The 21,047-nt window shown below is 37.1% G+C and overlaps 4 protein-coding genes across 4 annotated transcripts in view; all 4 read right to left on the bottom strand.

Moving 5' to 3' along the window:
* LOC123314318 (telomerase-binding protein EST1A) overlaps positions 1–21,047 on the bottom strand; it is a 74,802-nt gene that overhangs the window by 21,348 nt on the left and 32,407 nt on the right. The window lies entirely within an intron of this gene.
* On the bottom strand, positions 10,262–11,714 carry LOC123314321. Its single transcript, XM_044899512.1, has one exon. The coding sequence runs from the start codon at positions 11,615–11,617 to the stop codon at positions 10,505–10,507; it is 1,113 nt and encodes a 370-aa protein (XP_044755447.1). The 5' UTR covers positions 11,618–11,714; the 3' UTR covers positions 10,262–10,504.
* LOC123314322 lies at positions 15,955–16,948 on the bottom strand. The gene has a single exon (XM_044899513.1). It carries the CDS (start codon positions 16,842–16,844, stop codon positions 15,996–15,998), a length of 849 nt encoding a protein of 282 aa, XP_044755448.1. The 5' UTR covers positions 16,845–16,948; the 3' UTR covers positions 15,955–15,995.
* On the bottom strand, positions 18,612–20,666 carry LOC123314324. Its single transcript, XM_044899516.1, has 2 exons — positions 18,935–20,666; positions 18,612–18,867 (listed from the first exon to the last, which is right to left on the bottom strand). The coding sequence occupies exon 1, from the start codon at positions 20,431–20,433 to the stop codon at positions 19,591–19,593; it is 843 nt and encodes a 280-aa protein (XP_044755451.1). The 5' UTR covers positions 20,434–20,666; the 3' UTR covers positions 18,612–18,867; positions 18,935–19,590.

The following is a 21,047-nucleotide window of genomic DNA, read 5'->3' on the forward strand; positions in this document are numbered from 1 at the left end:
TGATGCAAAGTTTGTAAATTGACGACGCATTTTTTCATTCAATATATTTTTCACATCTAGTACACTATTTCCAGTTGTAATTCAGAAAGAATCAATTGAAATTCACAAAACGTCACTTTCAGATTTCAGGTTAGTCAAATTTATTTCAGAAAATATCAATTGTAATTCAGCAAATATAAATTATAATTCAGAAATAAATCAATTGAATCAAATATGCGTTAACAGATAATGCTGACGATGAAAAAAATTAAGAATTTTCAGGAGCCATTTGAAATAAGGTAATAGGATCGCGTTCAGACTTTTTGCAACACCCTATATATGTGGAAAGAAATTTTGTAGAAATATTAATTTTTACAAGGTGGCACAAAAAGTTGAAGAGAAGGGAGGGGCATTTATAACCAATCAGCCTGTACTGAGCTATCAAATGTATATGTAATGAATAATTTTCGTACTTTCTGAATAACAAATAATGGTTTCTGATTTACAATTAATGGTTTCTGAAATTAAGTTGACTAATCTGAAATACAATTTTCTGAAAAAAAAACAAACTGAATTTCAATTGATCATTTCTGAATTTAAACTGGAAATGGTGTAGAGAAATGCAAATGAATATGCAGTTAGAAGCCGGCAATTATTTGTTGCACAATATTGAATGAAGCTATTTTTCTTAATATCTCTCGAATGAAAATAATTTTTTTTGCAGGATCCCAATGCGATGGCTGAATTCTGTGATCGGCAAATGAAAAATTTTCGAATAAATAGGAGCCAGAGCAAGAAGGGGTATTAACTAGACAGTGAATGCATTCTAGAGCTCGGCAGATCAACAAGAGAAGTAACAAATATGATGAGTAGAGCTAACTGCTCTCGATACAAAGAATATCAAATTGGTGAGGTAGCCTTGATCAATTTCTATCCAGAGTTGCGATAAAAGCTTGAAGTGTATGTGGATGCGAATCCAAGGTTCTTTGTAGCTGAGCCCAAGGGTGTTCAATGGGATTGAGGTCTGGCAAACGAGGCGGCAGGGCCAAAAGAGGAACACCATGAATTACCAAAGCTTCATCGACTATTATTGCACTATCGGGTGGCGTATTATCAACCAAAAATAAGAATTGGGACCCAATAGCAAAGGTCTAACATTGTCGCAGACTTACTTATATAAATCTGTGAACAATACAGACCCTCGTTGGTCGTTCCTATTTACGTGCAATTGGCCCATTCCAATCAAAGTCACATATTATTTTGAGTAAGTGGGATCCTTCTCAAAAGACTTCGAGAATGAATGTAGATTAACGTCTCAAAGTCTTCTACGAACTGTTTCAATCGAAACCAAAATACCAGAGGAGCTCAAAGACTCTCTACGGGAATACACAGTCAAAAACCGATCTCGTGCAGGAGTGGTAGATCTTGGGTGTCCACTTCTCTGTCGAAAGGATTAGTTATGGCTTGTCAAGATTGACTAACAGACTGTTTCTCTTCCAGGGCTGGATCATTCCAAAAATTCCAAAGTTTGATGAGATTCAAAAAGAATCTAAACCAAAATACACCTCTTCACTCGTTTTCTTACAGCCCTGGAAGCACCTAGCAGAATCTAGCAGAAACCTAAGAAGACAGATCACCTGTAGAAGGAACACCTAGCCATTGCAAGGCCATTCAAAAAATGCTCTGTACCTATAGGGCCAGAAAATAAAACCCTTGAAATCAACTCACATACTAGCGACTAGTACTCTGGAACTGGAGAGCAAGATGGCTTAGCTCTAATAGAGAGCAAAATAGACCTTGAAAATCACAGTGCAATGTAACCTCTCTGAACAATCTGGATCTATTCTACTTCTAGACATTCATAAATATTTCCGATAATTTAACTGATTTAACTGAAATCAGGTGTTGAAGAACCTAATTTGGATCAAAGCAGTAAAGGAATTCTTATATTTAACCGTGTTTGTCAAAAACATTCACATATAAATACTGTAAATGATAAGATTCTGAGTGTAAATCTGTTTCTGGATGCATCTTCTTCAGTCAGTTCTGAAGAGGCTCTCCCGTCTCTCAAGGCTGTCCATCATCCGATCTTCCGGTTAAGTTGCATGTCAAATAGCCCAACACATATCACCACATGGATTTATATTTCATCCACGTCAAAATACATGAAAGTGAACAAGACAGCGGTTTCCGCCAACGACAGGCCGAAGCTCAAATACGAGCCGATAAAAAGTATCCTGTGGGAATGTCTCCGCAGAAAGCCGATCCGCGACGATTTCTTGTTAAACAGGAATTTTATTTGCTCGGTGAGAATTCTAACAAGTCGTAATTCCGCTAATTGTGCAAATAGGATGTGCATTAGTTCGTATTTATTATGAGACAAAGTCGAATATGGCGGAGGCCTTGTGAAAACATTGGCAGCGTTCTACATTTTCGATACATTGTTGAAAGGAAGTTTGTCTTGGTTTATGCGGTGCATAACTGCTGGCAAAGAGGAATAGCAGTGAATAATAAAATAATAATAATGGGGAATTCTCCTCAATTCGGGTTATCACAGCATATGCAAGTTTAAACTGAATAATTATGAGTTTCATTCATTAATTTTTCAAATGCACCGCTGAAACTATTCAAAATCATTCTTCAAATATGAGGTTTCAAAATTCAAATCGCTTCGTTACTAGTTTACGATTTGGCAACAGCGCCTACTAGAAAATAAAAAGAACAATGGCTTGTTTATAAAATAACAGCTGCTGATTCACAGCCATCATAAAGCGCGTTTCCACTGGCTAGCCTCAACAGCAACCGGCCATAAAAATCCCATGAAATTTTACGACCTTCCTCGTTCGTCGCAGACTTCATAGACATTCATCTTTATCTACCTCATCAAGATAGTGTATTTGTTGTCCTTTATTATCAATGCATATTTCAGTCGATGTTGCGAACTTGTGCAATAGAAACGAAACGCTTTAAATTTTAAATACCCATTTTTATTTTTCATTGTTAAGTACTTGAAATAATTTTTTTTGTTAAACGGTTAAAATGGATATTTCAAAATGTAACGTTTCAAAGATATTTCATAAAAAATACATAATTTTTATCAGAAGGAGTATTCCCTATTGTGGTATTTCTAAGTTATTATTTTTCTCCCAAATGATGTGACTAGTTTCCGGTTTTTTTCAGTACAACTCAAATCGAAAGACAGAGCTAGAAGTAAGGTGAAAGAAAGTAAGGGGTGTAAGCATGGTGATTTAGCCCTTGGAAGATATTTGAACGATATAGATAAGATTTGCTGCAATGATGTAATGCAATCCTGAAAGTTTCAGATCTCTACTTCACTTTTTCTTTGAGAAAGAGCAAATTATGTGAATCGATCTCGTGAATCGATTGTTCCCAATTTTGGATATGTTTTTGAAGCTGCCCCCTTGAGGTATAAAATCGCCTTTTCAATAAATCCAATACACTATTCACCTAAATCCTCGATCCAAGAGTTGAAAATATCGTGGAGAATCACACACACACAATCAGAGTATCGCAGCAATCAAGAATTTCCTACAGTAAGATCCTCTCGTAGCTCAGTCAGAGCCGACGTCATGTCTTCTGCGAGAGAAGACAGGCTTCTTCAGGGGCGTCATGCCAACAATTAACCGTGGGATTCCGACGGTACCGCAACTTATCCCAATCGCATACCGGCATGGACAACGAGTCGAAGAAGAAGAAGACACCGTGCACAATAATTACGTAAAAACATTCACATAGCGTGTGGATTTATTTATTCAAATTCGTGACGAGCTTGCGATGGCCGTCTGATCCATGAGAACAGAATAGTACTCCTGTTGCAAAACGCTATTGCATCCTCCTGGGTATTTACGGAACGTATTCTAGCATGCCTGATAACAGAATAACCTAGAATAAGTCAACACATCCTTTTCATAGGTAAGAAGATAAGCAAGACACCAAGAAATACAAAATCTTTTCAATGATTCAAAGTAAATATGGAGCTCATACTTGCCAGAAAAGGTGCAAGAAGGCCTTTATTAGTCGGGAAGCTATCTGAGGTATAGAAAAACCCATAAAGAACTTCAGGAGAGTCTCAGATGGTCAGAAGTGTTTATATGACCGAGCCTGATACTGTTTGCGCTGTGCAGTCATATAGGTTATGATCAATGGCCTCGTCCTCCTCCAGGAGAAGCCTACAGGGGGTTTCGTTGAAGATGCCAAGTTTGTGTATGCAAGTGTGCCTTGAGTCTGCAGTGGCCTATAAGGCTACTTCATAATCATATATCTCTGTTGGTTCACCTCACGTTTTATTGAACCTTCAGACCACAAAGCTTTCGACCTTAGTCTAAGTGAATTCATTAGGAAGAACTTGGCAGCAGCGCCTTGAAAATGAAACAAGCAGGCTAAAATAAGTCTCTCCAGATATTTCCAGTTGTGACAAAGTCAACAACTTTCTGAATTATTCAGAAAACAGAAAATTTTAATAATATTCAACTCTTGAAATTTCGAAAAAAAAATTTGCTGATAAACTCGTCGGGGATAACTTAGCAGTTTCGTTTTTAATTCTGGCAACAAGGATGACTCCATTTGGGGGTGTTCGATAGGGAATATAAAAGCCTTCACAACTATGAAATAGTGTTGATCGTGGGAGGTGGGGTTCTAGGGCTGTCAGAATGAAACAAAATTATTTATTATTACATTCTGATATATCCCCTTATCTATATAGCGTCCGTAGCTTGGTGGATAGAAGCGTCGGCTCGGTATTACTGAGTAGGTACTGAGGTACTGAGTTCGATCCCGGGCTAGAGAAGGAATTTTCTAGTCTACACGGGTACGTGCCACCATTCACTGTTGGGTTCAAATTAACAGTGCTGTGCTTAAGGTGCTTAATTTCGACCTATAACTCGAAAACAAAAGAAGAAATGCAGTTGATGGCATTATTAGTTTCTCGAAAAAAAACGACCGTAATGTGCCGTCCATTTTCCTCTATCTCGTTGGGTTGAAAAAGGTATAACCAATTTTTATCACCCCGTACATGGTATTTTCCACTCAATAACTCAACTTAATTTTCGCATCAATTAGTGTTAACGGAAATGGTTTTTACTGCCATCCCATTTTACGCGATTTTAGCCGATTTTAAATTACGCTTGGGGTTCATCATTAACGACCGTATTTCATGGGATGCTTCAACCGCGTAAGTAATCATGCGGATAAAAAAATACCTGACAATTCGTCGTGATGAACCTCAATTTAAATTCCCATCGTATGTAACAACGGGTGCGGAGAGGAAAACTTTTCGAAGAAAACAATTTCCGAAACAGTTTCGAGTTGAAGTAGACACAATATGTGTGTCTTCTTGGAACTCACTGTACCTGTACGTTTTCAATGGATAATATTAAGTTTCTTTCATTGCTTTTTCAGAGTCATTATATTGTAAGGATTTGGAGAAATGAAAAACAATCAAATTAAGGATATGAATCTGAAAACTGTGAATAGTGAAATAGTATCTTTATGGACCCTTGCGATAACATTCCTTATCGACCGATTACTTACGGAATTTTCCATGATGAAATATCTCGAAATTCGTGATCAAATAAACTATTCGACAGTCAGAATCCTATATCTAATCGGTAGAACTGTTCTCATCGTCCAAATCTCGTAAATTGCCATTATTATTACGAAAGACGCATCCAAGATGATCGATCCGGCTAGATGAGGACGTGACGCATCTCAGATGGCCGAGATGGTACCTTGCCCGGTGTTTTGACTCCGATCTAGTTGGCGAGAGAGTTGGTTCACCTCTCTGTTAGCCGGCAACCTTCACAAGGTTACCACCGGCTGTTGTGTCCGTAGATTGGCCGTAGAACGGTCGGATCGTTACCTATGATCGTCGTGGCCACAATTCACACAAACGTTATCAGCTCCGAAGGCAATCTCACACGGGATGTGCTGGGGAATCTTCACACGAATTTACGGGTGCGCTTTATGCACGTTACACGCGATCGGGTTGTTAACTCAGGCCATTGTCACACATGCCCGTGAAACGGAGGTACCGTAAAATTTGGTTCTTGTTTACGAGCTGAACTGTCTCAGTAAGAGTGCAAGATTTTGCGTTCCTATTAAACACATCGATTATCGATAGATCGATAGGTGGAATATGGGAGTTTTACATGAGATAGAAAAATGCATCCTGATTGTTGGACATCATTATCAAAATGATTAATTCAAAAGCAATTGTCAGCTGTTTGGTAGTCGTTTGGTGCTTGGAGGGATGCAGTAAATGCCGTACCAAATGTCCGCAACATACCTAACAAAATACTTGCGCAGATCTCGAAACTTCACCCTACCTAGGTACTCTTGTTTCGTAGAAGTCAAATACATACTGCGAAAATAAAATGGAGTAAAATTCTAATGCCCCTTTTCACCAACGATCCCTAAATTTTAAGGGATACCTAAGCCCATTTAAGTGACTCTTAGCTTGATTTCGTTTTCCCAACGTTTAGGGAACTCTTAAATGCTAGGGGACACCCTGAATTATATTGTCGATCTCCTATCGAATCCCTAATAAAGTGATATCGAATTTTGACATATCTACGAAATGCAAAAAAAAAGGTTTTTGAGCATTAGAAGTGTTATTAAACGATCTCTGGAAAGTATCGCTACTTCGAAATCTGTATTTATAGGTAATTATAATTATATTGAAAACTATGATCCAGAGGACCTACACACTCTGTATAATTGGAGGAAATGTTGCTGAGTCATACCCGAGAGATGAATCCAGGACAATATTACCAAAAGTAAATAGTTCAAATAAGCGGAAACAAAATGACGATGTATGACCTCAATGAATATGTAACTTAATTCTTGAGCACATAATTGAGTTAAGTATTATCTTTAGGTGGTACGGAAATTTGATACAAACGTTGAGAAATCTTATAGGTGGAACTAGGACAAAGTTGGGAAGCATTTTTCGAAACTGTTTTATTTGTTTTAAGGTACCAACCGACAGGGTTAGAAACATCAAATTCCCTGTATGTAGTCATACTCTATGTATGTCCGTCCATCCTTCGTTGAGAAATGAGAAGAATTCATTAGACTTGTCAATTCGATCTCTGAATTCATTAGAACACGATATATTCGATATTTCAAAATATCTCCATTGAACAACATTATTTTATTTATGGCTGAGATACAACCGCTAGAAGTTCGACGAAATTTTATTGAATAGTACGGGACTGAAGAAGGTGACTCCGGTATCGCAAAAACGAAACAAAACATAAACATATGGCTGGACAATGAATGGTTCAGTACCAAGTTCATCGTATTAGATGCATCAGGTCACTTTTGAGAGAATCATAATTGTTGTATCGTGCAATATGGGGTGAAAAAAAATGTAGAAAATCGAGGCAGTTTCTTGAAAGTGCCTATGTTAGTTATGTTGAAAAAGTGCTATGATGTTTCCCCATTTCATTTCATTTTTACGACAATTGTTGGAATGTTCGAACAAGAAGATTGTGATACCCATTGTGGAAAAATTCGTGAAAAATTTTGACGAATTTTATATGTGAGATTTTGAAGTATTATTCTACTTTTTACACTTGTGTCCTAAGTCTCTTCTGTCAGTTGGTATCGAAATGAGCCATTTCATAAAATCGTGGAGATGAGTTTTTTCCACTGTTTTGTGATAATTCAGCTAACAAACGGTCTAGGGTCGTATTAGGATCTATTTCAGTAATTATTTCCAATTTTGTCTCCAGGTTTGTCATTTTGAAAGTTTTGTATAGGTGATTTTTGGTGAAACGCTTCATTTTGACCAGTTCTACCTTGTGATGAAAAAACGAGCCTCACCTTCAAATACACCTGTATATAGCATTAGAGTTTCAAGGTGGGCATTGGAACTTAAGCTGGAAATCTTTGCCTGTTCAGCCAGATTCCCTTCAAACAGTAACGCATAGCCAAGTGGAGTTTACAGAGAATCTATTCCGAATAACCGGGATAATATAGAAATTCAACCTAAGGATACTGGAATACCATGTACAACAGAATGTCATCACGAGAATGTGATGACGCCTGTTGTACATCGCCCCCTTCTGATCAACAATCAACATCTAATAAGCTTTTTGCCAGGAACGGTAGCGAAATGAAAGGAGGGAGAATGAAAGATGCGAACCTCATCCACCTGCCCCTTCCGTCCCTCAGGGCCATGGCAAGGCTACTTCAAGGCCGTACGTTGTCCGAATCGATGTACTTCAGTCCGAGGTCGTACCACATCATTTTGTTTTCATCATATAAGCGGACGATATGTTTATCATAGATTCTTTGCGGTTGTGGATTTCACACGCTAGCAGAAGTCGAAGTATTATTATTGTCCCATTAAAGGGTTGATGATGTGGGTAATTTCGAAATGTCTAGTTCACCTGACTAGCAAACGATCGCTAGGAAATTCCATAACACTCCGAAAGTTTCATACGAAGATTATTTTTCATACAGTCTTCAAAATATTCTAATGTTGATGGTTTTGACAAACTAAAAGGAAGCATTTCCTATGAAACTTTTTTCCCTAAATGAATCGTTAGTCAAATTACCAATATTTCTTGCAGCAAGTTCAAAACTCTTTTTCTCAACAATGTTTACTTCATGCGGTCTATATCCTTCCAAATATTTCATTTTTGTTTGGGTCTATCCCAGGGCCAGAAAAACAATTTCACACACTTGATTTAGCCCTTCTCAACTGCTCCCCTTGCCAATTTTCAGAGACCGGTTGGTTGAGCACGACTGATGGCTCAAAAAGTTTTTTTTCAACCGCCGACAATACAATTAGGAACTGTTACGTTGCCACATCAATCTTCTGTTAGTTTGTGGTTTTCGTAAGTACATCCATAATTGGGCAGAGGTTCTACGAATTGAGAAATAAGCTTGCTTTCATTCGGCATATCGCATGACCCTGTTGTTTTTGCTTGGAAAAGCCATCGACCTGCTTGTTCCGAGAAGTTTCATAATTTTTTTAGGGATTCCGGTCCTGTACCTACGCATCTCTGACTACAAGACTTTCGTTTGATCTTATGTATGGACATTTTACAGGGTAGTTTGTGAATAGCAGATATTTTTGATAATTTCATGTCATCCAATAGTGGAAATATTGAATTGATGTGGCCGATTCTTGAGGAAAATCCATAATTTAACTCAAAACAGATTATACGATTTTCAGAAAATTAGTTTTTTCAACCACCACTAGGTCCCCACATCTTCTTCTGAAAAATTCAAAAACGTTATTTGAAATGGAGGAATAATCGTTAATTTGGTGATTTTTTTTCAATAATTGTAGTCTTCAGTTGGGCCAAATCAGAAATGGGTAATTGAAAAATAGAATTCTCCAAATGAAGCCATACTATAAAATCTCATGGTGTAAGATCAGACGACCTTGGAGGAAATTCATGTTTGGCCAATCAGCCGATCCTGAAAAACATTCCTTGAAGCAGCTAAGGTTTCTGCAAATGTGTGTGCTCTGGCTTCATCTTGTGGAGGAGAAGAAGAGATTGAACCATTCATAAAAATTCAATTCAGCCCCCATAATAAGGTTTTAATGAAATATTTTCCTCATAATGTTAACTGTAAAAATTCCACCAAAGAAAATAGATATGCTATGACCACACCAATCTAAAATTTTTTGAGAATAAAAGTCTCATATTTTGAGAGTTGGCATGTACATATAGACGAATTAGGTTATCAATAAATTAACCGATTCGGAAACCGCTGGCAGAAGGCGAGAGTAATCAACATTTTCAATTTTCTGATAACACGTCAATGCATACTTAATTCCAGCCGGTTGAGATAAAACCAGATCAGAGGTTGGTGGAGCTTCTGTCATCTCATTTTCATTGCTGAATAAGTCTTGGGGTTCTCTTTTTTGATCGACCACTTTTTTTCAACACAACCTATTTAACGGAAAACGCTTCAATTACTTTTTGAACGTCGGTAAAAACCTTTCTTCATAATTTGCTGATAATTTTAATACAACAACAATGCAAAACACCAACTTGACCGTTTACCCAGAAATTGGTACAGCAGAAGCTAAGAATTACGTTTAGGTACACAATACCAACCTTCAATCTTCCAGATCCTACTTTTTCCTAATCCTATTTTTTAAACGCACGTTAAAAAATCCTTTCCGAATCGACAAAGCAACGAAATAAATGGGTTCTAGAAAAATATCTGTTTTTTGTTGGGTTCTTTGAATGGCGCTATATAAAATTTTTATCTGATTTCAATAACACTACTTTTAAAATGCTCATTGAATGTTTATTAAAATTTAAATAAAAATATGTCATGACACTGATTTCAATTTAAACATCTGTTCAGAACAACTGAAATGCTTTGTTAGTAAACAACCGTAGAGCTCATGTCCCAATGCACTCAAGAGGTTTTATCCAATGTTTTTTCGAATGGAATAAATACACTAATAATATACCACAACATCATGTATCATGTTTCTTTCATACAAAAAAGTTCAGCAGATTTGTATCCCACCTCAATTTTCAACATTGATTACACTTACTAACAAAAAATAACTCTTACACTTGCTCTCGAAACCTTGTTTTCTGAATAGACTATTGGAGGCTTTATTTTTCGTCAACACCATCGCTACCGGAACGTATCCGCTCTGCGCAATATGTTTGGCCATCAGCAGAAGCATCACACCGCCATAACCCCTTCCCATGTGTTCCTTTTCAGTCTGAAGCAGATTTATGTGACCAAGATAACCCTGCATCGCCCAAGACACCAGTTCATCGTTTTCCTTCAGGAACAAACCATAACCGTCGTTTATCGACAGCCAATTTGCCACATTCTTGCCTGAATTCTCGAATCGATGCGGCCAAACTCTATTCATCTGCTCGGCGTGATCCGCGCACAGCTTCTTCACGTAAGTTTCCTTTGGACACTCGACTTGTAAGGATTTCGCCTTCTCGATCGTCATGGTGTAGAAGAAATATTCGTAGTTCACTTCGACTTTCCTTCCCATATTACTTACGATGTTCAACATGTCACCCAAGTAGGTATCCATGATGTTGGCGAGATAAAAGGATTTTTGGGGGTCTATCCTGCTGGTCTTACAAAGTCCTTCAGATATCCTCTCGTATTTCCCACTGAGAGAATATGGAAAAACGGCAACATGGCCGAAATCTAGAAAGACAACGATAGAACCGTCTTCCTTCCAAGCGTCACCAGGCGAAGTTACAGTCAAACCTTCTTTTCCATACCATCTCACTGCCACATCCAACAATGTGTAAACATAGAACGCCTCTTCGACATTTTTATAGGTTTCTTTCAATATTGAAATTTCTTCTTTAGTCAATTCCGTTAAAATATCTTTATTGGAGAGCATCGTCGACGACTTGAACACTTCGCGTATTGGATAACTATGTATTCTTTCGATAAAAAGCAAAACTGATTTGACTAGACTAATTATGGGAGTGACAGATAACTTGAATAAGAGTAAGAACACAATCATTATCCCAGCTACAGAGCGAGCAAGAGTTCCCTTAGTATGGGTCGCGACCCCTAGAGTCGCGAGCAAAAATTGAATAGTCCCTGATACATAAGATAACCCGACCGATCGGGCTAACAGCCACATGGTCACCATTTATTATGGATGGCAAGAATAATTGTTTTGAAACTTTTATTTATCACAAGATAAGAAAAGAAGACAATCTGTTGGTGAGTGCACACGTGCTACACGAGCGAAGATGAACTGGAGTGTTAAACCCTATAATTATACTGAAATATACCCATCTTTAAAAATCTCTTTCATAATCTGATTATTCCTAAATAAACGGATCATATGATTATAATGAAAATATGCCCGATTAATATTAGTAGTTTAGATCAAAGTGTATAAGATTCATGTAACGTCTTTCCAACAGGGGAGTCTGCATCTTTTTAGATGAAGTGAAAACAGTAGACAAATTGCTAGAAAATTTAAACAGTAGATTCTTGTGTTCAAAAGAAACGTTTTTTTATTCTATACCATTTTTTTCGATTCTATATGATTAAAACATATAGCCCTTTTAAGTTTTCATAATGACCTGTGCCACCCCTGGAAAAACAAATTTACCTTCAGAATAGATAGCTAAATCTGTGACACTAAACATCTATAAATGTTTCAAACAGAGTTTTATTCAGCCAAAGTACCCAATTTTTCAAATTTCACAGATATTTTCAAAGTTCAACATCGTTATTTTCCAGCGTAAAATAATAATACCCCCACCAGAATCAGAAATAGACGAAATCCTTTCACTTCCTAGCACTCGAGTACTATCGAAGTTATCAAAGAGTTAGGGCCGTCTTTGATGTCCGGTTTGGAAGAAAAAAATGAAATCAAGTGAAATAAATTTTTAGAATTTCACAAAAAATTAAATTATTTTTCAACTTACTCGAAAACTAAAGTACATACGATGATAATTGTCGTATATGGATAATTTATTTTCATCAAATAGCGGAAAATTGCATTGATGTGACTGATACTTGATGAGAATGTAAAATCGAATTGAAAACTGAATTTAATCATTTTTATTGGAATGAGTTTCAGTTTTCAAAGTTCTCTATGATTAAAGTAGTTTCTGAAAATGTCCTCCTCTTTGTTCCAAACACTTCTTACACATCTAAAAACGTTAATTGTAATGAGAGAAACGTTAATTTGGTGAATACAAGAATTGTAGTTGGTCTGAATCAGAATTGGGTAACTGAAAATAGAATTCTTCAAATAGAGACAAACCAACGAAAGAAATGGGTTCTAGAAGAATAATTGTCTTCTGTTGTGTTCTTTGTATTTCGTCATTTAAAATTTTTATCTGCTTTCAATAAAACGACTACTCAAATTCTTATTGGTTTATTTGAAGAATGTATAGATAACTTTACAGAGAAATTATTCAGGTGTTATATGCCATGACACTGATTATTTTAAAACCCCGTTCAGGACAACTGAAATACTTCGTTAATGAACATCCGTAGAGCTTATTTTCCACTGTTCTCAAGATACGTAACATATTTTATCTAGTATTTTCGAATGAAATAAATAAACTGATAACCAGAACATATATAATTCACTATCATGTTTCTTTTTATCAAAAAAGTTCACCAGCTATGTGTCACACCTCAATTTTCAATACTCATTCATTGACAACGCTTAATAACATGAAATGCGTCTCAGCCTTGCTCTCGAAACCTTGTTTTCTGAAGAGACTATTGGAGGCTGTATTTTCCGTCAACACCATTCCTACCGGAACATATCCGCTCTCCGCAATATGTTTGGCCATCAGTCGAAGCATCACACCACCATAACCCCTTCCCATGTATTGCCGCTCGGTCTGAAGCAGATTTATGTGACCAAGGAAACCCTGCATCGCCCAAGACACCAGTTGATCGTTTTCCTTCAGGAACAAACCATAACCGACGTTTACAGACAGCCAATTTGCCACGTTCTTCTCGGAATTCTCGAATCGGTGCGGCCAAACTCTATTCATCTGCTCAGCGTGGTCCTCGCATAGTCTCTTCACGTAAGTTTCCTTTGGACACTCGATTTGCAAGGATTTCGCCTTCTCGATCGTCATTGTGTAGAAGAAATGTACATAATCCCACTCCATTTTCCTTCCCATTTTTCGTACGATGTTCAATATGTCATCCAAGTAGTTATCCATGATGTTGGCGAAATAAATGGGTTTTCGGGGGTCTATCCTGCTGGTCTTCAAAAGTCCTTCGGAAATCCTCTCGTATTTTCCACTGAGAGAATATGGAAAAACGGCAACATGTCCGACATCTATGAGTATAACGAGAGAACCGTCTTCCTTCCAAGCGTCACCAGGAGAAGTGACAATGAAACCTTCTTTTCCATACCATCTCTCTGCGACATCCAACAATGTGTAAACATAGAACGCCTCTTCGACATTTTTATAGGTTTCTTTCAATTTTGAAATTTCTTCTTTAGTCAATTCCACTAAAATGTCTTTGTCGGAGAGCATCCTGGACACTTTCGCGAATTGGACAACTTATTTGGATAGACAGTAGAACGAATTATGCGAGTGATAGATAACTAGAATAAAATCAAGTACACATTCATAATTCCATCCAGCGGAATGTTTCGCAGCGTTGCCGCTATACACCGAATTTGATTCAGTCAAGAGTCTAGAGTCTAGACTCTAGAGTCAAAGAGTATCAACTTGATACTCTTTGCTAGAGTGATGTCCATCTCCATATCATGAGCACCTGATTTCTGACCAAATATTCCTGATCCTTAGGGCCAGTTGCGTGAACCTCTTGATCTGTAGTTAAACAGTGAACTGTAGTTCACGACTAGAAATTCTGTTGCGTGACACTGAACTACAGTTCAAATTGATAATTCAGCTGAACTCCCGAAATCGCCTGTTCAAGACCTTGAACCAGAATTCAACTGTGTTTTGTTCACAGATTACAGACAATTTTCTGTAATCTGTGGTGATAATCAGATTCAAATTTTATTCGAACGAAATCAATATACAGATGGTACAGATGATCTTATGGGGCTGGTGTTAGTTGTTAATGTTGATCTAAGATCAGTTGAACGGAAGATCAGAATTGTTTTATGCAACTGGCCATTCAAGCCTTAACCAAATCTTTCGAGTCACAAGTCTAAAACAAATCTTCTAGGAGCTTGAATATTTTTTGTGATTATACTTTTAGATACATGTAGATTGGAGCTGTGATACAAGGTAGTTATTTATGCACCAAGGACGAAAAACTGTCTAGTATAGCCGAGCCTGCAATTGATAGCCCAAGCGCGGCCGAGGCTAGCAAGCATAATATAGAGTTTTTTGCCGAGGTGCATATTACATTTTTTCGTCGATCTCAGGTAGCTTTATAAAAAGCAAGTACTCACTTGTGTGGTGTAAATCCAACCTGGCCGTTGTTGCCAATTCTCTCATCTATGGAGGAGTGTTACTCCTATCCATATCGCAATCACTATATATCCATTCTTGATTATAATGAACACTTAGCTATATTTTGGAGATTGAGTGTCTTAATCGATTTTTTGAGAGTCTTAAATCGTAACGTCAGGCGTTTTCCGCTTAGAGCGTCTTAAAGGCTGACGCCATGACTGATTAGCTCGAATAGCACCGCTTACAAAACGCTTCAAGCGTCTCAATCGCGAAAATATAACTCTAATATCCTAACCACATTCTTAATTCACTGATAGCATCCAGCATATTTTCCGAAAAATACTTGTCATCAAAAATTGTAGATAATTTGAGTTCTTTGTATAATAGTGTTTTTTGTTTACTTTATCTAGCCTTTCTCTTCTGAAATAGATTAATTGTAGTTGGCGGCAGATGGTGGTAGGAAAACCATAAGGTATATGTTGCTAATCCTGTTCTTTGTCCGTTTGAACGTTGAAATAAGTTCGATTTGAATTGATGATTATTGAATAAATGTTTCGTTCCTGTGCAACTGGACCATACATCATACAGTAGATACAGGAAGAGTTTTCTCAGCGACAAGTGTCTCGGCGGTTGAATGTTTCAGGTGTTGCAAGTCGGGCTTAACCAAAATTCAATTTCTCGAGAATGAAGTAGTTTCTCCATTACAGGGCGATCTGGTTTTTGGCTGCTCAACATCCTGATATCTTGAGAGTCGGCATATCAAGAAATCAGGCTTCAAGAGAAAAAATTGATTCAATATCGTCAAGACAAATCGATCCATACAAAAACAAATTAATGTCTTCTTTCAAAATTGTGTGATTTTGGAGACTCCAGACAGTTGATTATGTTTTTTTCAATTGCGCCAAGTGCGAATTTTTATATGATTCCAATAAAACGAGTACTCAAGTGGTTATTGATTTATTTGAAGCATCTATAGACATCTTTGATACAGAGTAATCATTCAGGTTTTGATGAATAAATGCCATGACAGTGATTTCAATTCAGAATTGTTTTGTTATTATACAACTGTACAGCATATTTTCTACAGCTCTCAAGATACTTAAGGTCTATTCATTCAGTGACTGGACTTATTATCATGAAAAAACTTTTAGACTTGCTCTCGAAACCTTGTTTTTTGAAAAGGCTATTGGAGGCTGTATTTTTCGTCAACACCGTCGCTACCGGAACGTGTCCTTCTTCCGCAATGTGTTTGGCCATCAGCAGAAGCATCACACCGCCATAACCCCTTCCCATGTATTCCCGCTCGGTCTGAAGCAGATTTATGTGACCAAGATAACCCTGCATTACCCAAGACACCAGTTCATCGTTTTCCTTCAGGAACAAACCATAACCGACGTTTCTCGACAGCCATTTCGCCACTAACTTCTCGGAATTCTCGAAACGATGCGGCCAAACTCTATTCATCTGCTCGGCGTGGTCCTCGCACAGTCTCTTCACGTAAGTTTCCTTTGGGCACTCGACTTGTAAGGATTTCGCCTTCTCGATAGTCATGGTGTAAAAGAAATTTTCGTAATTCGCTTCGACTTTCCTTCCCATATTTCGTACAATGTTCAAGATGTCATCCGAGTAGTTATCCATGATGTTGACGAGAATAAAAGGTTTTTGGCGGTCTATCCTGCTGGTCTTCAAAAGTCCTTCGGAAATCTTCTCGTATTTTCCACTGAGAGAATATGGAAAAACGGCAACATGGCCGAGATCTATGAGTACAACGATAGAACCGTCTTCCTTCCAAGCGTCACCAGGCGAAGTTACAGTGAAACCTTCTTTTCCATACCATCTCTCTGCTACATCCAACAATGTGTAAACATAGAACGCCTCTTCGACTTTTTTATAGGTTTCTTTTAATTCTGAAATTTCTTCTTTTGTTAATTCTACTAGAATATCTTTATCAGAGGGCATCCTCGACAACTTGAACACTTTCGCGTATTGGATAACTGATTTCAGTAGACGGTAGAACGAATTATGTGAGTGAATGGATAACTTGAATAAAAGCAAGCGAACAATCATAATCCCAGCTACAGGAATGTTCCGCAGTGTTGCCGCTATCCATCGAGTGTGATTCAGTCTAGACCTAGACTCTAGAGTGATGTACTTCTCCATATCATGAGCACCACTATCTATGTAGTGGCATATATATTCTACCATTTTTATAGAACACATGGCATGGTAATACCAGTGGGCATCTTGGATGATCCAACAAATAATAACGTTTAATATTAATAACGTTTATTTCTGTTTAGCTCCAGGTATAAACATTTATCACGGAGGCGTGAGCCTGTACATGATTTTTTAAATTAATCTTGAAAATTTTTCAGTAGCCATTTTTTAACTTCTAAGTGGCGAAAGCAGTGAACACCAAAAAAAAACTAAAATCTCTAGAGCCATGAAACAGTCATAATTATTGTGATGTTCTTAATATCTTCCAATATAGCTGTTGTGATGGATTTATTATAGCATCGAAGTATGTTCTTCCTTTTTCCAATACCCATTTCTTAAGTTTATTTTTTTGGGCCATAGGATTCTTGATGTTTTTCAGGTCCATGGGGATCATGTCATATTGACGAGGTGCCAAATAGCCGGAACATCTCTGGCCTATTCATTTTTCCGCTCTTGGTTTGTATGATTTGTTACTTATATTTCTTGTTTCATATACGCAGTCAGGAGGTCTCAGTTTTATTTTCCCACTACAACAGGAGGTGTTTGTTGTAAATTACACGGAGCAACCACTTTTGCATAATAAAATAAAAAAGTAAACAACTTAAAAAAGGGAGAGAATATCATTGAATACACCATATTTTTGCACTTCTTTATTAAAGCAAACTACTTCGGAACGGTTTTAAAAAAATGCGTCTTATGAATTACTTCGAAACCTAGGCTACTAAATAATCTGTTTGAAGCTAAATTATTCGTTAGCACTGTCGCAACAGGAACGTGTCCATTCTCCGCCAAATATTTTGCTATAACTCGTACCATCAATTTTCCATAACCCCTAAACTTATATCCTTCCAGCGTTTGCAATAAATTTATATGACCCATTGGACCTTGCAAAATCCAAGAAACGAGTGCTCCGTTATCCTTCAAGAAGACCCCAAATCCAACATTTTTTTCGATCCAGTTTGCTACCAATTTGTCCGAATGTTCGAACCTGTGAGGCCAAACAGCGTCCATCTCTTTGGCGTGTTCTCCTCCTAACCTCTTGACGTATGCCTCTGTTGGGAATTCAATTTTCAAAGCTTTGGCATTTTGGATATTCATTGCGTAGAAATAATTCTCAGAGATGTCGGTAACTTGTCTTCCTAATTTATTCACTGCGTCCATCATGACATCCATGTAGTCTTCGAAAATATTCCGAAATTTCAAGGCTTTCTTTTGGTCGATTCTCTTGGTTTTCAATAAAGCCTGGCTTATTTTTTTGTAGGACTTATCAAGCGAGTACATGAAAAGACTGGGGCAATCTCTTTCGGAAAAAATTATGAGGGAGCCATCTTCCATCCACGCATCTCCAGGAGAAGTAACAATTAATTCTCTGGTCTCCCACATTCTAATAGCAACGTGGATAAAAGTATAAATGTGATATGCATCCTCAACTCCATTGTATTTTTCTCGGAGTTCCAATAGTTCATCCTTGTTCAAATCAACTAAAATATCAACGTCTCTGAGCATTTTTTATTGAGTTTCTATACACTGGAAGCGAAGAGGATTATGTTCAATAATTGAATGAATAATGTTTTACCACTAATAAAATTTCACTTATCAGATAGCACCATATGGTGCAATGTTGCTTTTGTGAGTTACGTTTTCCCACTGGGTACTAATCGTGGTACTCTACAACAAATAAAATTTCCAACTAGTTTAACATATATTTTTCGAGATAGTTATTGTCAATCTGAGTCGATCATCTTCATCCTTAACTTAATTTGACCTGTGAAAGCAATATGATTTTGCAATTCATTATCTTGCTTTGATTTTGAAATTTTCATTTTACTTACTCAAAAGAAGTTGAACAATTGCACAAAATGCAAAGCACACTGTGAAAAATTAGAAGTTAGCTACCTATAAGTGTTCGAATTTAATTCGTTCTTCGAAATTCCCGTACTTCAAAACGATAACTGAAAGCGTTTCAGGGTCGTGTTACAATTTTTACTCGACTGGTATCCAATTACTGAACATAATAGACGAAAATTGCTCGCCCGTAAAAAATCTTTACACCCAATAAATATTATCAACTTTTATCATTTCACAAAATTTCACTAGTAATATGCGTTAACATAAATATAATATGTAGGTATGTGAATCACCAGACGCAAAATTTTCATCTCGAGCGAAACACTATTTTTTCAGAATGTCAATCAACTAATTTATTAAGGACAGCGATATGATCATTTAGAATTTTTTTCAGTCTTATTTCCTCTTTATTCCTTGATATGTTTATTGTACCTGTTCTTTATAGATTAATAGTTTTGACGGATGTAGTGAGTATCCAGCATAAATGAATCCACTTCACATCACTTGAAAAAATACAGTTCTCTTTTCAACAAAAAATTATTGGGATGAACAGTCAGGTTCAAATTGGAAGACTCTTTTTAATTCATTCAAGCTTTCGCTAACTATTTTATTAGCATCTTCAGGAATGATTAAGTTGAGGTTATTCCGGAGCGGTTCTGAAAAAGTATGTCTTCTGAATCATTTCGAAGCCTAAACTACTGAATAATTTATTGGAAAGTAAATTATTCGTAAGCACTATAGCAACAGGAACGTGTCCATTTTCCGCCAAATACTTCGCTAGAACTCGTACCATCAATTTTCCATAGCCCCTATGCATATATCCTTCCAGAGTCTGTAACAAATTCATATGGCCCTTAGGACCCTGCAGAACCCAAGAAACGAGCGCTCCATTATGCTTCAAGAACACACCAAAGCCAACATTTTTTTCGATCCAGTTTGCTACCATTTTGTCCGAATGTTCGAACCTGTGAGGCCAAACAGCATCCACCTCCTTAGCGTGTTCTCTTCCTAACCTTTTGACGTATGCCTCTGTTGGGAATTCAATTTTCAAAGCTTTGGCTTTTTGGATATTCATTGCGTATAAATTATTCTCAGAGATGTCGGTTACTTGTCTTCCTAATTTATTCACCACCTCCATTATGATATCCATGTAGTCTTCGAAAATGTTCCGAAATTTCAAGGCTTTCTTTTGGTCGATCCTCTTGGTTTTCAATAAAGCCTGGCTTATTTTTTTGTAGGACTTATCAAGCGAGTACATGAAAATATTGGGGCAATCTCTTTCGGAAAAAATTATGAGGGAGCCATCTTCCATCCACGCATTTCCAGGAGATGTAACAATTAATTCTCTGGTCTCCCACATTCTAATAGCAACGTCGATAAAAGTATAGATGTGATATGCATCCTCAACTCCATTATATTTCTCTCGAAGTTTCAGTAGTTCATCCTCGTTCAAATCAACTAAAATATCTACGTCTCTTGGCATTTTTTATTCAGTTTATATGCACTGGCGCCGAAGACGATTATGTCGAATTATGAAATGAATAATGTTCTACCACTAATGAAATTTCGCTTATCAGATAGTACGATATAGATGCAACGTTGCCTATGTGAGTTAAGTTTCGCTCTAAGTAGGAACTGACTTGAACGTAGACACACGTAAAAACGCTCAAAGGTACAACGGAAAAACACTGCACTTTTTCACAGAACAATTTAATATGTATTATATTTCACAGGACTTTCGATTTTCACAAATCAAAATCGAAATTGCAAAAACATGTTTAACATGCAGTTAATAACCATCTCCAGTCGTGCTCGAAAGAAATAATTACATACACATACTACGCAAATACATATTTCGCAAATGATTTTTTTACCCTGTATTTTCAACCTTCAAAAAAGTCAATTGGTCCCGAATTTCATCGAGTGTTCGGAAAAACAGCTAAACTAAGTATCGAATAATTTTTTTCACTCGTTGTTTGAGTTTCAGAACGATAACTGAAAACGCTTCAGGGTCGGTCTATAATATAATTGTACATAATGTCCTGAAATTGTTCCTGAGAATACCTACTGCCGATAAAAATTATTAAAAAACTTTAT

This window comes from Coccinella septempunctata, chromosome 5, assembly GCF_907165205.1.
Source record: "Coccinella septempunctata chromosome 5, icCocSept1.1, whole genome shotgun sequence".
Lineage (NCBI taxonomy): Eukaryota > Metazoa > Arthropoda > Insecta > Coleoptera > Coccinellidae > Coccinella > Coccinella septempunctata.